At 40.7% G+C, this 18,301-nt stretch overlaps 1 protein-coding gene across 2 annotated transcripts in view; it reads left to right on the top strand.

The window, feature by feature from the left end:
* ptprga (protein tyrosine phosphatase receptor type Ga) overlaps positions 1–18,301 on the top strand; it is a 466,997-nt gene that overhangs the window by 384,243 nt on the left and 64,453 nt on the right. For both annotated transcript variants that reach the window (XM_038695933.1, XM_038695935.1), the window contains exon 9: positions 795–987. In XM_038695933.1, the coding sequence (XP_038551861.1) occupies positions 795–987 (193 nt within the window). The remainder of the gene's footprint in view (positions 1–794; positions 988–18,301) is intronic.

Raw genomic sequence — 18,301 nt, forward strand, 5'->3', positions numbered from 1 at the left:
GGCCATATTCAGTTTTAGAACTCCTTAGATCATGCGGTTTCTTAGGACATTGGTCTACACCTACAGCAGAGAGCCAGTAATAAACCTAGACCATCGGTTCAAGGAGGCCTGCCCTGTGCTCCACGCCTTATCTGTCTTTGACCCTACCTGCCGCCGAAAGAGCACAAATGTGCACTCTGAACTATGGAGACGAGTTAGACGTTTGAATTAAAGTGCTTTGTGAGCAGCTACAGTTCGACATGGATCAGGCCAACTTTACACATGTCATAGCAGCTGAGGAAGTTCCAACCAGTGTGCTGAAAGCTGAAGATCATCATACTGCTTTTATCTTGAATAAAATATCTTGGAATTTTAATGGTGTTTATATTATTTGAAAAGTGCCCCAGTGATATTTTTTACTGTATTTACTAATTATCCATATTTTTCACTGATGCATGCATATACTGTTTATTGAATATGTTCTTGTTGTTCTTATTGGGATTATCAGTCCTGTATTTCCAGTATTCTCCTTTAAATTCTGTTTTTATGTAAAACCTTTGCTTTGCTGCAGCAGTGACCCAATTTCCTCATGGGGATCATCAAAATTTCATCTGATCTTATCTTGTATTTTAATGAGATGTCTGTGTTGCATTCGCATATTGCGTATTTTTTGGAAGGTATACAGTGCATACAATCTGGATGCAAAAATCACCAACTCAAAATCACCACAGGTTGTGGCACTAACTCATCTTGTCTTTCCTTCTCTGCCTGCATTCCCGTACCTCTGCCATGCTCGCTCTCCCTGACGGCACCAGTTGGAGGCTTTCTACTCGATTTTCACCACGGAGCAGCAGGACCATGTTAAATCTGTAGAGTATCTGCGCAGCAACTTCAGGCCCATTCAGAGCTTGGACAACAGGCAGGTGTTTAAGTCAGCAGTCAAAGATGCCTGGCTGCCTGACCTGACCGACAGCAGCAGCGGGCCGTACGGCACGGAGGCTTCCAAAGGTAGGGGTACTGAGACTTTCAGATGGATATGTTGACTTTTTCCCTATCACAATGACTATCATAATTACTACATAAAACACTGTCAATACAGAGCCTCTACGCTTGGATCAAAACAAGACAAACCTGCACCACCTATATTATTCACAGTTCCTTGACAAAGTAGTTTTAGCTCATATTTTTTTTAAGTTTTAAATACCTCACCATAGAATGAGATAACACTCAGGAAGGTTTTTGAATATTTTGTTCTTGAATAAATTATGTTATGATAATGAAAAAAATGACCGATGATAATGTTTAGGTGCTGAATTGAAGGAAATAAATGAGAAATTATGTTCTTAATCTGAACTCTAAATGTATTTGATATTTTGAGTTCTAAAAGAAGGAACAGCATCAAGGTTCATCATTTGCAAAAGAAAGTGCCATGTTGTACACTGCTGCTTTTAAGACCACAAACTGTACACTTTATTTCTTTTACATTTGAGCATATGTTTAATGTCATCCACTAAGACACTATCTCTACCCACTGATCTATAGCATCATTAAAGTTTCCCTTCTTTCTTGTCCAATATTCTTAAATTCTTCCTGCATGGTGACATTTCTTAATCTTAATAAATGAGGGACCGTCAGTGTTGCTCATATTCCCAGAGGAAATGGATTATCTTCTCTCTGTGTGTGTGTGGTCTGGGATAGCTCTGTATCATTTCACTGGGGAGCTGGGCAACTCCCCTAGCATAAGGCGGTGGGAGGCACACCAGCCATCCTCCCACTCCTGCCTCATTACCACTCAAACAACACTGCATGTTGTGCTGTGTGTCTGTGTGTATGCATGCAAGTGTGCATGTTTTTCTCTCTGTGTATTTGTGTGTGGCATAACACAGTTGCTGTGTCAACTGGCCTAACAGGATTTGTCCCCTTCCCTCCTTCATGCACAGTTCCATGTGGTCAGCTTGAAAAGAAGTGCATCACTTAGATGTACAAACCCACTCACACACTGTTTATGTGTATGTGTTGTCCTGGCAGAGAGTGCTGCATACTCGTGCAGTATGTCCTTTAGCTCTGCAGTGGGACAGCTGCAGGCGGATCTATAAGGATGGCAGAGGAAATGCAGGACTGGAGGAGGAGGAGTAGGAAGGAGGGCTGGGGGGAAAGGCAAAGAGGAGAATTAGAGCTGAAAAACAACAAAGAGGCATACAGACAACATGCCTCGTACACACCATCTGCAACATGCAACCATACAGATACAGCTGATTTGGCTAAGGATGGAAATCTGTGCATGTATGTGAGTGTTCATGTGGAGGCAGTGGAGAGAGGTTATAGGCCTGAACAACTTCCATGCTAGTGATTGTTTCCCATCAGCCATGATGTTTAATTTACTTTTTGTTCCCTGAAGAACTGGCAGCCTAACTAACTAATTTAGTGAGGCTGAATGACATGTTGTGGAATTCAACATGGCGTCAGGTTTGGTTATTAGCTGAATATCAAAGACATTCTAGAAATATTAATAAAAGTATTGATATTCAAAATGATTAATTATCATTAAAAAAATACGGGGTACCACCCTGGAATCAACTGGGACCAATAACCAAATATGAACCAAACATGATAATTAAAAAGGTTGTCCACCTATAGATGGCAATAGTCAGACAAGACTATTACATAAATAGGGAGGGACAGTGAAGAATGAATCTGAACACTGGCCATGGGAACCAACTGTTATTACAATATAATCACAGGCAAAGACTTCTTAAAATTATAATAGGATTTATTTAACTTAAGCAGAGATCAATGATCAACAACTATTATCTATACTAATCAAAAAGGAAATAAAGCTAAAACAACAAAGCGTACAAAACATACCACATCAGCAGGCAGGTGTGTGTTCGTGTGTGTGAGAAAAAGGAGGGAGAGAGAGTGAGAGAAGGGGTGGATGTGACCATGTGGGTGGTTCACGGATCAGGTTTAGAATGGTGTCTAAAGAATCAAAATGCCGGTTTAATATTCACTCTCACTCTACCAATGCGTGAATCATACAGCCACCAGCAGTGATCTTAGCATTCAACAGCGGGTGCTTGCTTTGGTTTAGATAGGCTGTTCTATTGTCTCTGCACTCAGACAACATAACAGGAGTTAACCAGACCAGAAGTCCTAATAACTGTGACAAACAACAGCTACAACTTTATTATACAGGAAGTGGAGAGCAAAGTGCTCAACTCCTTCAGAGTAATAGCACGGAGGACCACAAGAGGGGTGTGTTCATATAGACTTCTCGTGAACATGGGAAACACGACCCCATTTGAAGGCAGCACAGTTTAGATATATATTTTCTAGGGCTGACCCCCAATAGTCGAAGATTCGATGCTTCAATGGGTGGAGCCTGATTTGATCAAATCTCACAGTTGAAGCTGCGCAGTGAAACAAGGACATTGTAAAAGTGCATTCTTTGCTAAATTGTATATTAGAAACTTACATGCACAAGTATCTAATGCCATATATATTTGACTCTAACAGAAATTGCACAACCTCTGATATTTAGAGGTCTGAAAAGGACTGTTATGTTGATAAGGAAATAACGTGTGGAAATTGTTGACCTATCCCACAAGTAAGCTTATTTGCATTTTTCAAGTATTTTAAGAGCAGATGTTCAAGTAGCAAGTTAGTAAAGTCATCTAAGCGAAATAAATACATTATACATCATAAATTATGTAAGACATGCTGCACAACCTCTAATGGAGCCAAAAATAAGCAGAGAAGAAGCCAAGTTATTGATCTTAGAAAACATGTCAAGTAAGAGTTGAACTTCATAATATGCTTGCACTAACATTTTATGGTACGTTACTTTTATACTGTTTATGAGAAGTGATAAAATGCATCAGTAAGCATTACAAGTTCTTCCGAGCATGGTCATAATGCCTTATGGATGCCTTCTAAAGCCTGTGCCCTTAAACAATAATGCCTTGAATATGGTTATAGAAACTGATGGCTCTTTTTCTTTTCTATTCAATGTAATGGTGATATGGCTTATTGACATAAATATATGTATACGTTATATACGTTAGATTAGTATATTCTCTACTGTACAGTATAATGAAATCCATAGGCATGGTACTCAGGGCTTTTTTTTTTTTTTTACTAATACCTTATGAAGCTGGAGCCAGCAACCAGTCAGCTTAGCCTGTCATGAAGACTATTGAATATTTTTAAAGTGTGTGAATAAACCACACAGTGTAACCCTAACCTTTAAGGAAGGTGGGGTCAGTGTGCATGTATGGGCGGAGAGTGTGTGTGTGTGTGTGTGGGGGGGGGGGGGGGGGGGGGGGGGGGGGGGGCTGCACCGGTGTTGTGCCCAGTTCTGCTTATACCCCGCAGGACATTTGAATCATTTATCACCGTTGATGATTTACACAAAGAATATTAAATTGTTTTTAAACAGCAGAACTATGGTGTGCTGAACTACCGTGTGTTTTACTCAAGTAAAATTACATTTACTCAAGTAGTATCCTTAATTACAAATCTGGGGTACTAACTTTACTTAAGTATTTCCATTCCACTACTGTGCGGGGGGGGCAGGTCTTGTATTCTTGTTATTTGTTTTGCTCAAGAAAAAGTACTGAAAATGTAAATGTAATGTAGATCTATAATGTGTATATATATTAGAATGTCATATATTATTTTTCAGTGTATTCATAAATAAGTGAAATATTCATATGTAATTTAGGTTTGTACTTATTCTTCTCCTCTCTGCACACTTTTTTGGGTCTATTTTGTTATAAGTCAGGGTTAAGATGTCCAAGAGCTGAATTATGAGAATGCATAATATCTCGAGAGTGCACCGATAACAGTTTTACTAAAAGACACTAGTACTGTATCAAGTAGTTTGAGCAATGCAAGTGCCACTGTAAGTGCTACTCAATTTATAGTCCTTCATGCTATCGAGTGGTTGCCTGTTATAAAACAATGGCACACAGTGTGTAGATGCACAGCACCCAGATGAGCTGTGCTGAGAGTTGGACAGTGAATAAATTTAAACTTCACATTTAGCAGCATTCATATTTTTCATATCAGAAGAGTTTTTCCTGCCACATAAAAACGAGTTAGTTTGCACTAAAACTCCCACTGTCAGGACCGGGGACCAGAACTCAGATGCAGACCAGAGTGAGGTGTTCAGACAAAGGAAATATTTGTTGATAGTTCAGCACAACACAAGTGAGAGGGTCCAGCTTCCAGTGCTCTGGATAACTCTGGGCTGATGGTCCGAGGTAAAGACAGAGAGAGAGCGAATTAACAAAAGACAATACAACAGGCAGGTCCTAGATTAAAGAGCTAATACTAGCTGGCTGGCGTGTACTCATACGAGGTGATGCAACGATCCAACAGGGACAGGAAAGTTGGTCTGGCTTAAATGGGTAGAGCTGATGGGATGTGGAACAGGTGCGCTGAGTGGTGAGATGAGCCCCGGTGTATGTAAACTATGCCCCCCTCTGTTCTTATGTCCTTCTCATTTTCTTTATTGGATGACTGCCCTGCACAGTGCTTAATATTTGTTAAAGTTGGCGTTTTTGTGTCTAACTAATAACAGTGTAAAGCAGGATTTCGCACCAGTCCTTTCACTACTGGTGCATGTCCAACTGCAGCGAGCCTTGTATAGTTCTGTGCTTGACCACTCTTTGCACCACTCTCTCCCAGTGCAAAACCCCTCAGACCAACCCATAATCAAGACGCTGTCATCAATCAACTGTGGTCAACATGCTGCAGGGCCAAAGATGTCCTTTCCTCCCCCAAGTACTTGTGGGAGAGTTATGAGAGAGAGAGAGAGAGGTGTCCTCTATGGGTTTTACCTGTGTCAGACACCCCCTCTACCCATGTTCTGTGTGACTGGGCCTTAGTCTCCATCGCTCACTGCCATCCAGACCTCTCCCCTGTGTGTGCCTGTGTGTGATGGCCCGCTTATCTTTGATGAAAGCTGTAAAAGGGTCTCTTCATCACCCTGCCAGACACACAGGGCTACAATACCTTTTCAGTGGTGTTCCACACAGGGATATCAGTTGTAACAATTCTTCAAAAAAAGTAGTGCATAGAGAAAGTTACATACACATATCCACACATACAGTACTGATACCCTACCCCTGACAAGGAGTTGAAAAGACCGTGTGAATGAAAACAGCTTTATCCAAGGATTTGTCCAGATTTAGGAAAATATCACAATTCAACCCACAGTATGCTGATGTAGACACAAGCAATTAATCTCAGATTAGCACAAAATGCTACTTTGAAGATGGTATCTTATTCTGATTAAGATGGTCAACTTCATTCCTGTACATCTATTTATTATTCCTAGTATTTTTAGGCTGATAATGTCTGTCCAGGGTCTAAAAAATAGCCTTTTGGCTAACTCTGGCGCATTTATAGCGATGTTCATTAATGTACGCTGTCCCTGATAATCAAACCAATTCTAAATACTTCCACTAAAGAGAGGTCCAGGATATTTAGACCATCTTATCACAAAAAGCAGGGGGAAAGGGCTAACTTAGGTCTTTTAAAGTGCAACTAACAACTCCGAAGATGTCTTAATTACTTGCATTTTCTTTTCAATTAGTAACAAGCATATACCTAAACTTAAGATACTTTTTTTTCGAAACTCTTAACACAACAACACGCCTACCTCCCACAATTAGCCAAATAGCACATTTTCTGCTCAAAGCACCAACTCTACATTTCCATCCATCCATCGTCAACCGCTTATCCTGCGTACAGGGTTGTTGGGGGTCTGGAGCCAATCCCAGCTGACATCGGGCAAAAGGTGTGGTACCCCCTGTACAGGTTGCCATTGCAGGGCCACATATAGACAAACAACCAGGCACAATCACACCTAAGGACAATTTAGGGTCACCAATTAACCTAGTCCTCATGTCTTTGGAGGGTGGGAGGAACTGGGGTTTGAACCCTCAACCTTCTTGCTGTGAGGCAACAGCGCTAACCACCTCACCACTGTACCCCCCATGCTACATTTGAAAATACAAAAAACATTCACTATATACGGTAACTCTAAAATCAAAATCAAATCATTCTGTCAACAGATCAATCATTCATAGCAACGACTTTCTAAATACAAACAGTTGATGGCATTACAAAAACTGCATTACTTCTCATGTTTCAGCTCTACCTGCATACAGTAGACAATGTGAAATCCATTGTTTTTGTAATTCAGTTTTCTTTTACTGTAAACCACCCTACATTGTTGGCTTTAGGGTCGAATGTGTGCATTTTTGGCAACAAACAACCCCCCTGGCAAATCGCACCCTGCTCACATGTGTGAAGAAACTTTTGTGAGTGTTGCACGGTAAAGTCCTCCACAATTTGCTCTAGGTTCTTCTCTCTGCTTGACCATTCTCAGTGCGTACTAGAGCCAGTCAACTCAACCTCTCTGTCTCACTGCACTCCTCAAAGTTTGTTTGTTTTTTAACACTGAGAGCTAAATGAATCACAGTGTCAGGGATTATTGTCAAAAACAGCAGAAATGCCTCCCTGAAGGTAGAAGTTCCTCGGTGAACACAGAAATCACAGCTGGAGGATCCAGCATGAGCATTTTCGCATTCAGCCAGACCTAGCATGCATGTTGGTCAGGCTTCCTCACACTTCCGTATTTTTATACGCATTAAAGTCCTTCTCCAGTCAGTGTTGATGGCAAATGTAGTCAAATGAAACAATACATTATATTTGTATAGTGCTTTTCACAGACACGAGTCGCGAAGTGCTTTACAAAAAGATTAATATACAAGAATGCAAGTGAAGAGCATGTGAACTAAAAACACAGCATATAATAAAAATACTTAATACATTATTGGTTTGAATGTAAGATGGGTTTTTCCTGGAAATTTGTCTTTGAAACTCACCTTGTCTTATTTTTGGGGTCTAGGACTTTAAATGTTAAAATACACCAATATACAAACACAACAACAGATGGCACCAAATATCGGCAAGGCACATGTTGCCGTCCTGACTGAAGCTGTCACCATCCCACTGAAACATGGAGAGACACAGCGATTGTGTCCAACAAAGTAGCTCAAAAGTAGGTCAAGTTAACGAACAGCTGAGGACGAGTTATGATGCCAAAGTAGGTTGTTGTTTCTAGCATCTTTTAAATAAAATACCATTTTCAATATCTTTTTAAATGAAATGGTCTCATTTAATTACATTTTTCCAAAAATGAGTGATGAAAAAGAGGGTGTCGTCTTATAATCAGGATTGCATTATATTTGGACCAATACTGTACATACAATATGTGTAATAATAAATAAAAAAATAAAAAAATGCATAATGATTACACAGTATGTAATAAAATACGCAATCAGTACATGGTAAAAGCACACCTTAAATACATAGTATGTAGTAAAATACACAAATAAATACATAAGATGCAGACCTGGTGCGTCCCGGTTATCCAAACACCTGTCTAAACAGGTATGTCTTTAGCTGCCTTGTGAGCGTCCACAGGATCAGCAGACTGCAGAGCAATCACAAGTTTAGGTGCAGCAGCATCAAATGCTCAATCACCATGGGTATTAAGGAGATTGTGTGTGGGAGTTTAGGGAAAAGCAGGATCTAGGTTGGTTTTCTTTAATATAGGCTGGATAGTAGCATGCACACACACAGGGACAAAGAACAGTTAATGATAGCTAAAACAGCTGGGCCAATTATTTTTAAACTTTATAAAATAGGGAAGATGGTATTATATCCAGGGGGCTAATCTTCCCCTGGGGGGCCCATCTTCCTAATCAAATCGTTTAAGATGAAAGCTTGGAAATCATAGTAGTAGTCGTTATGGATAACTAATGTCTGGTGGGCACGTGCCAGGATGAATACAGGATCTAATAGCTGTAACCTTATCAACAAAGAAGGTAAGGACATGTTGCAGTCACTGGTGGAGAAACCCCCCCCCACACACACACACGAATTGGATAAGATCATTTAATCATACATCTCTTCTAGACTTCCCTAATATTATTGCGCTAAATGTATCACATTCTGATAATATAGTCAATTGGGGGTTTGTGACAGAACAGTCCCTCATGTGATGAATGTGAAAGTCGAGACTAATTTTCTAACTTGTGACACACACATAGGGCATGGTTGACTGGGCCCAGGTTGATATAATCTGTAAAATATGTTTTCCCTGCATAGAGGTCATTCACTGCTTGACTTCCAAATGATATCTGTGTGTGTGCATGTGTGTGCTTTGGGAACGTGTGTGCTTTGTGTTCATGTGACTAATGGTTTTAGTAATGCTAAGCCACTTGGGGCTCGACTGCAGGTTATGAATATAAAAACTCCACTGCAGCTCTTTATGCGCAAGCTAATCAATTTGGTTCCACCAGGAACATGAGCCCTATTCTCAATCAGCCTATATTCATCATCAAATTATCTTAGACATTTGCATAATACGATGCAGTGTTTGGAATAATCATTGTGTGCACTGTTCTATGGTAATATGCTTCTCCCTCTTTTCCAACAGTGAGTAGTGTAATGAATTGCTGAATTGTTTAACATATAGATAGACGAAGGCTTAAATATGTGGACACCCGAACATGCCGCCCATATGTGATCATTTGTTATTCTATCACTAATCTCCTGCTATAATAGTCTCCACTCCTGTTTGAAAACTTTCCACCAGATTTTGGAACCTTGCTGCATTGATTTGCAACAATTCTGCCACAAGAGCATTAGTGAGGTCCAACACTGATGTTGGGTGATAAGGTGTGGCTCAGAGTTGGCCTTCCTGTTCATCCTAAGGTGTTGTAATGGGTTGAAGTCAGGGCTCAGTGTAGGCCAGTCAAGTTCTTCCACAGCAAACTGAGAGAACATTTATGTCTGGACTTGACTTTGGGCATTGTTATATTGAAACAGGAAAGACTTCCCCAAACTGTTACCACAAAGTTAGAAGAACAGTATTGTCTGAACTACCATTGTATACTTCAATATCTTCAGTGCAGTTAGTTGATAGGACAGGCAGTCTTGTAGAATGGTATGTGGAGAGGTCAAGGAGGATGAGGATGCTGATTTGTCTGGAGAAAACAGCGGTAAGTAGATTGTTGTATGTGTATTTTGATGAGGGTGGTGTTAACAGTCCGAAACGGTCCGAATCCTGACTGAAAGTGTTCATAGAGATTATAGTTGGACATATGCTGGTGGACTAGGGTGGCAACTGCTTTTTCCAGAACTTTACTGAGGAACAGTAGGGTTGGAGATTGGGTTGTTGGCATCCTCCGGATCCAAGCCTGGCCTCGAGGATAGGGGTGACTGAGGCCGTTTTGAAGTAGGAGGGAACTACGCCAGATTCCAAGGAGCAGTTGATGACATCCACCATAATGGGAAACAGAAATGGCATAATGGTGAGTGATGTTTAAGAACAGCGTTCTGTGGTGCTTTTGCTGGTTGCCAATAAGGGTGGAGTAATAATGTATCTTGGCTTTGGAAAGGGCTTCCTTGTATAGCTCATGTGGTCTTTGTAGGCCTCCAGTTGGACGGTGAGGCCAGTTCTTTCCAGTTGACAACCAGAGGCCTTCATGGAGTGGAGTTTGGTGGTGTGCCAAGAAGCTGCACGGGTGAAGGAGACAGAACGGGTTTTAAGGGGGGCAAGAGAATCAAGGCTGAGAGACAGAGCAGTGCTGTAGTGGGCTGCCACTACAAGGTCCAATGTGTGATCTTTGGTGTGAGTGGGACCTTGGACATGCTGTGCGAAGTTGAAGCAGTCCAGTAGAGATATAAATTCAGTGGCCAGAGTGCAGCTGGTGGAGTCCACATAGATATTAAAGTCAGAGAGGAGGAGTGTGGAAGGAGACCTGGAGCAGACAGAGATGAGTAGCTCCGATAGCTCAGACATGAAGGAGGTGGACGGTAGATAAGAACAGTCTGAAGTGGAGCCGACCCAGTTAGACCGAAAGCAAGGCATTCCAGAGAGGTGATATTGGGTACTGAAAGGCTCTTTGACCAGGAAGTCCTTTCAATGTACTACAGCCAGCCCTTGAAGTGGGGCTTCTGGGTGTACACATAGCCTGGCGGGGTGGTTTCTCTTAATTTTGGTTTCAGTTAATCAGAGAAAGTCTATTTTCCTTTCTGTAATGATGTCATAGGTGAGATGTGCTTTATTGTTAATAGAGCAGACATTTTCCAGCATAAATGAAGCTGTATTGTTTGTGTGTGTTGAGCAAGAGGCGGTGGGAGGAATGACACTGTCAACACATCGTTCCTGTACCTAAAAAGTCTGCATGACTACCGCCCTGTGGCTCTCACCCCCATTCTGTGCTTTGAGAAACTGGTTCTTCAGCACCTAAAGAACAACATCCCATCCAGCCTGCACCCTCACCAGTTTGCTTTCAGGACCAACAGATCCACAGAGGATGCCATCTCCACTGCCCTCCACTCAGCACTCACACACCTTGAGAAAAACAACACCTACATCAGAAAGTTGTTTGTGGATTTCAGCTCAGCATTCAACACAATCTCCCCATGAAACTGATCAGCACCCAATAAGGGGGCGTGTCGGTCAGTCTTCCGCACCGGTGTATCCTCGCTCATAGCTCCTCAGAGATCGCTCCTCGATCCTTGATCCTCGTAGCGCAAATAAAAGCTTTGGGTCTGCAAGATGGCGGAGTGGAACAACTTCCGGATCAAGCGAGGAGCAAGGAAACAGTAAACAAGAGACTTGAGAAGCGCCCACAAAGTTTATGCTGCTGCACCACCAGACTGCAGAGCAGCTTTTTCCCCCAAACCATCAGACTTTTAAGCTCAAATTAATCCTGAGCACGTCTCCACTGAATATAGTTTATTTCTGTTTACCATTTTTATAATTGCTTCTAAATTAATGTATATTGTCTGCCATGCAGCAGAAGGGAGTTATATTATAACAAAAGAAACCTACCTACCTACTAGAGGTCTCAAGTTACTAGACTGCATGTGTGGCGTTGATCAGACAGTATGGTGGGGATAACGTGACCGGAGTAAACAAACTTGCATGTTGTAAAATTTAATAGAATATAATGCAGTAAGGCTCTCAGGCATTCTGTATCTATTGCTTTTAAATGTGTTTTCACCAGTAGATCAACTTTTATAATTATAATTTAATAAAATCCCCGCTGAGTTACTACACATGCTTAGCCTTCCCTCCTCTTTTGTATATTTTGTTTGGAGAAGTAACCTCTTTAAATGTGCATGTGGTACCTTTTCACCTCAATGATACTCCTCTGCTTTAACAGCTGGTTTTCTGCTCATATTCAAAACTTTCTGCACAATTTTCTTTTTTATTAGATGACACAACATGTAACAGGTGAAATATATAACAGACACAACAGTACTTGGTGATACACAAATACACAAAAACAGAAGAAAGAAGAAAGTGCGCACAGTTGGACATAACAGCAAGTTGGATAAAGATGTTTAAAGGCAATTTGTGTATGTGTGGGGTGTGTGTGTGTTTGTGTGTGGGTATGTTCAAGAGGTAGAAAAAGGGAGGTGGTGTGGGGGAAACTGAGATGGGAAGTATAGAGATTAAATGCTTTGAACTTAAGGAAAGGAAAAAAAGGGGGGGGATTAACTAGAAAAAGAAAAATGACTAAATGAAGCAGAATTATTTTTATTAATAATTATATTAAAAATAATAAAAAATGTAATTGAATAAAACGTCTCTTTGTGCCTTCCTTCACTTCCCTCCTCTGTCCCTTTCTCCAGGGGGCATCATCCACGACCAGCGGATTAAATTATTTTATTATTATTACTAGATATATTTTTCTATTTTTTATTCCCTGGTAAGAGGAGGGAGAGTGAGGGCAGGGGTAACGATCAGGGGGGCTTGAGAAGGTAAGGCAGAAATTGAAAAGTAAATAACCATACATATCTGTGTTCTCTGACATGTCCAGAGAAAAGTCACACTGACGTGATCATTTAATGAGACTTCATAAGAATTTTTAAGCCTACCTTCCCTATACTCTGCTGTGCATTATATTATTTCTCTGTTGGTAGTCAGCTATCCCGTTTAGACTGTTTGACCAACACAGTTTGGGACTGCATGCTCCATTTGAAACGGAATCCAACTGATAACACAAACTCACTGAAATCTGACTACACACATTAACTTCCGATAAAGTGCTGTTCACAGTCCCAAACAGAGCAACGTCGTTGCGCCTCAGTTTTTAGAAGTGTATATTGCACAACTTTACCAGTTACGTTTCCACTTGTCTCACCTGTCTGGACTCACAGCAAAAGGTGCACTTGAATACTATAACGGCATCAGCTGGGTTGATTTGCGGCAAACGTTCTCTTGCGGCACCCCCGACTTTTTGTGCCCTAGGCAACCGCCTTTGCTGCCTATGCCATGGCCGGCCCGCCTGACTGTATCAAGATGTCAGTTAAACATGGATGAAGTTTTCATGAACAGCATCAAAAGCAAGCAGATTGGAAAATGTATACAGGGAAAATGAGAAAACGTTAATTTTAAAAATATTCAACATCTTGAGTCACATATAGAATTTCCCAGCTGAGCAGAGAGTCTTGCTGGTCAAACAGAGGCATCAAGTGGTCAGTAGCAGCCATTGCAGGGCTGGTCCTTTCACAATAAATAGGGGTTTAGTATGCAAGAGTGTGTGTTGTTAAATCCATTCTAAGACATACAATGTGTATGTGTTTTCCTTCATATCTACCACTGCCAGATATTTGGAGGGAGAGCAGGTTGGCTGCATTTTGCCTGAAGGCGACTATATATGAACTGTGTTATTGGACCCTTAAGACATAACCTGTGTGTCTGTCTGTGCGTGTGTCTGGATCACTCAGAGGCAATATTAATAACACATCATTAATGTCATGCTCACATGACTCTCTCTCTCTCTCTCTCTCTCTCTTTCTCTCTCAGCTCAGTTCACTTCAGTGCTTTATTGGCAAGAATGTTTCATTTAAACAATGTTGCCAAAGCAGTTTGCAACAAAATCAAAAAAGGGTTACATTTAAAAATGACATAACAAGATAAATCCAATCAAGACCATTACATTTATCAGTTATAAATCACAAAAACAAATGCAATAAATACAGATAGAACGTAAACTACAAATAAAAGTGAACAAGATGTAACCTGCCATGTAGCAAACGTTGCTGAGTCACTTGCTGTCTCTCAGGTTGTGACACAGGGACACATACTTGGTGGCAGAGTTTTCCATATGTCCTTTTCCTTTAGGAGATAATATCTCTCTGTCTCCACCTCAGCTGTCGTACAGTGCTCATAGACTCTGTACTCTTTAGGACTTTTTCCCCCCTTTTTCTATTGCAAAGGTGTGGTCACTGAGAAAGTACTTTGTAAGAAGCTGCCTCCGCTTGATATGTCTGACAGTAGGAATATATCCAGCCATTTCACAACATTCTAGTTTGTGTTGTTTTTTTGTGTCTTCCTCCCAATGTTCCAAAAAAGTGTTTTTTGTGCTTTGAGTGATCATTTGGTTTGATCTAATTGGTGTTTGTAAAGCAGTGCTGGCTTGAGAAAGGTGTGTGTGACATGTTAGCTGGCATAAGGGACTCTTCAGGGTTCGGTTCTTGGGTTTTCAGAGCCTTGAATTGGAGGGAGTTTTTGGGACTTGATTTGATGTGCATCAGAAGTGCCCCATGCTTTGAAGTAACTTTTACTAGCGGCTGTAACACGGTGGATCAGTATATTTGACCGTCAGAACCCGAGCAAAATGACTCGTTTCGCTATCAGAATGGGATCCACAACAACATTTGAAAAGGCTATAACAGCCACACGTATACAATTTTACCCCCATTCACATTAGTGGAGCGCTAAATCGGAAGTTAGCCCGCTCAGCCGGCAAAAGTCAACACAGTGGACGGTGTAATTGCAGAATGGCGGAGACACCTATGCACAAGTATAAATGCATGGCTATGTGCATAGCCTATGGAGTAGGTACGCACGCAGAGTATAAATCAAGTTGTAATAATTGTAGGAGACTTTCTTTGAATGTGTAGGATGTTTCTGCAGAATTCTGCATGTAGGGTCTCAATAGGAAGCTTCTCCCATCTGTTGTAGTTCTGATGACTGAGTGGACCCCAAACTTCACTTCCATAGAGCACAATCTGCTTAATTATGCTTTCAGATATTTTACACTAGATTTGAATTTGAGATACTTATAGAAGTTCTCTTTAAAGGTTCAGTGTGTAATATTTCTGAGGAGCTATCGACAGAAATGCAATATAGGATCCATAACTATGTTTTCAGTGGTGTATAAAGACCTTACATAATAAACCATTATGTTTTTATTACCTTAGAATGAGCCACTTATATCGCCATAACCGCGGGCACCCCCTTCCATGGACGTCGCCACGTTGCATCACCATGTTTCTACCGTAGCTGAAAACGGACAAACAGCGCTACAGAGTGTGTTTTGTCACTGCATTCTTCTTGTTCTACTTCTGGTAGAATTCAGGCAGTGCAGACACTTATTACTATGTTGAATTCGTACGTTAGAAGAAGTGGTAGTAGGCAAATAAGTTTTGATTTGGAGCATTATTTTCAACCATCAGATGGTGGATGAGAACATAAGCCATAATATTGACTGGCATCATCATGGTACTTGGTTAGCTCAGTTGGTAAGGTGCAGGACTGACAACCCAAGGGTTCAGTGTTTGATCCCAGCTTGGGACTGGGACAGCTTCTTTCTCTTCAAAAAATGGATTCTGCAGCAACTGTTTCTCAGATCACGGCATTTGCAGCACTGTTTTTGTTTTGTGTTTGATCCACATCCATCAACGTACGGACGCCTTTGCAATTCCCCAGTATCTCCAGGCAGAGTACATTTAGGGGAATCACATTTTCTTACGGCTCATTCAAAGGTGTGTCAAGCAGGCTACAGATTCTTTCAATGTCGTTCAGAATTTTTCAAAGTAAAAGCTCAGTTCAACTCCAATACTGCTTTACAGTAAACATGCGTCTCATGCTTTTATTTTGTAGACAAAACCACTAAAGAGGAAGTGATTATGTGAGTAACTGTTGCTGTCATGACTGAGATGTATTTCAGCACCGCTATCAAAGTATTTATTTATTTATATTATTTATATATATTTTAAAGTATCATAATCTGGCATCGGGCCAGATATTATTGCTAGTGGGCCGTTTTGCTGTGATTTGAAGACCCAGGTAGGTGTAGTTCATTGTGTGATCTGGGGCGGTGTTACTAGTGAAATGATGTCTGTTTTCGTGGCATTTTGAGTTTTGGGGGGATTTACTGCCAGGGCCCAATTCAGGCAGTATTGTTCCAATAGGTCTAGCTGCAGCTATAGTCCGTTTTTTATGGGTAACAGCAGCACCAGGTCAAAATAGAGACTTGACCACTCCATTTTGGAGTTGGAGTCCTGGCACTGTAGATTGGTCCAATTGCACTGCTAATTGGTTTGTGTAGATGTTAGACAGCGTGGGACTCAGATTACAGCCTTTCCGAACGCCTCTCCGCTGGGTATAAAAATGTCAAACATAAAAGTCAACATAAAAGTGTATTAGTATAATAGTAAGTATAATGTATAATGTTCAGTTAATAGTATACTGTTAGTATAATGTTACATTAATTACTATATTCATTATAATTTCATATTAGTATAGTATTTTACCACTAGTTTGATATTAAATCCAGTTACAGCTGTTTCATTTCTGTACGTTGTTTTTATTCATTAAATCCTTGTGCAAGAAAAAAGCTCTACATCAGTCTTTAATTTGTATCGTCTAATCTAACTTGTCAGTAGTAATATTGCTCAACATTTGAAAGTTTACTGTAGTATACCAAACTTTTTTTAATGTACCGCTCCATCCAGGCTGTGATTGGTCAGTTGACGAATAAAGGGACTGACAAGTTGAACATGTTGAACAATAATGGGACTGATACAGCTAATGTTAAATGGCCAGCAGGCCAAACCCAAACATTCCTTATTTTCTGCCTGTTTTCTTCTGTGTTACTACTTCAGCTGCTGAAGACGGATCTCTCTCTCTGTCACAGAGCGACCGGCCCACCAGCATTCAGTGCTCCAGTGGCGAGTACAACTATGTTTTGAAAGATTAGTGGGGGAGGGGAAGGAGGTTATGGTAGGTTGTTGTCTTAAACGTTACTGCTCATTTTTCTGGTTCAAACATAGGCCTATGTGTTTTTAGGGGCACATGCGAGAGCCCAGTGTGGGTGTAGATAATGAGCAGACTGCAGTGTACACAGAGACGAGAGTCACACACACAGCACAATTTTTTTGTTTAATAAAACCGCACCCTTTTGCGGTTATGTAACCGCCCAGGATGACATACTGCTCACAAAGATCCCTCTGTAGCTGTTGGGGTCAGACTTATCTCAACTCTTATGGATGGGATATATATGACCTTGACCCCAAGTGGCAGGAAAGCAGCCAGATATTAAAACTATTAAATAATATGATGACTGCCACTGCAGTTCAGGAGTGCTGTTTGTAATCGTTTCATTTGATGCTGTCACTCGAGATTAGAAAATCAAGTGGGTTTAGGTTGTCTTTATTAGTGGTGTCCGATTTGGTGAGTCTGCATGTGGTTTGCTTGTGCTTTATTTTTTCCACATGTCCCAGAATTGGTCAGGAAAAGTCAATATCTTATAGTGTTTAGTAAGCTTGTTTTTCTTTCTTTTTTTTTCTTTCAAACCTGGGTCCTCAGGTTGATAATGTTTCTGACTGAACATCGTTCTAAGTTCCTTTGTAATGGTTTTTCACTTAAGGTCAAACCATTTCTCATTTTGTTTCTGTTCCATTGGTTTTCTATTATTATTATTAGGGTCCAAATCGCGAGGCGGTAAAACCATATTGTTTTTGTGTCTTCTTCTTCTTCTTATTATTATTATTATCATTATTATTTGTTGTCTGCCGCACTAGCTTAAATTCCCATGAGCTGGAATGAGCTAAAAACAGGAAACTGGGGTGAATAACTGGAAACGGTGTGTATGTGCTTTCATAGAAAAATGACCCCAATTTGTCCACATGGTGGCGCTGTAATTAAGGCTCTTAAATGCAAACTTTGAAAGGCCATGCCCCACACAGGGGCGGACTATTCTTAAGTCTTTATTTAAGATGAAGAGAGTCTAAGATAGTTTTTACAGAAAGAAATCCTAACTTAAGTTAGGAGAGGAACATTGATTTACTGTTAATCTGTAATGGCGTTTTTCCTAAATCAGGTCCTAACCATTACCAGGGTTACCAAACAGTTAAGATGGGACTTGCAGGTTGGGAAGTTTTTGTAATACGGCCGAAGCTTTAGCTGGTTCCTGGCAGTTGTAGCTAGCTTGTA

Source organism: Micropterus salmoides, unplaced genomic scaffold (genome assembly GCF_014851395.1).
Source record: "Micropterus salmoides isolate LMB-PRFRI ecotype aquatic unplaced genomic scaffold, ASM1485139v1 Ms_hic_scaffold_4, whole genome shotgun sequence".
NCBI classification, from domain to species: Eukaryota; Metazoa; Chordata; class Actinopteri; order Centrarchiformes; family Centrarchidae; genus Micropterus; species Micropterus salmoides.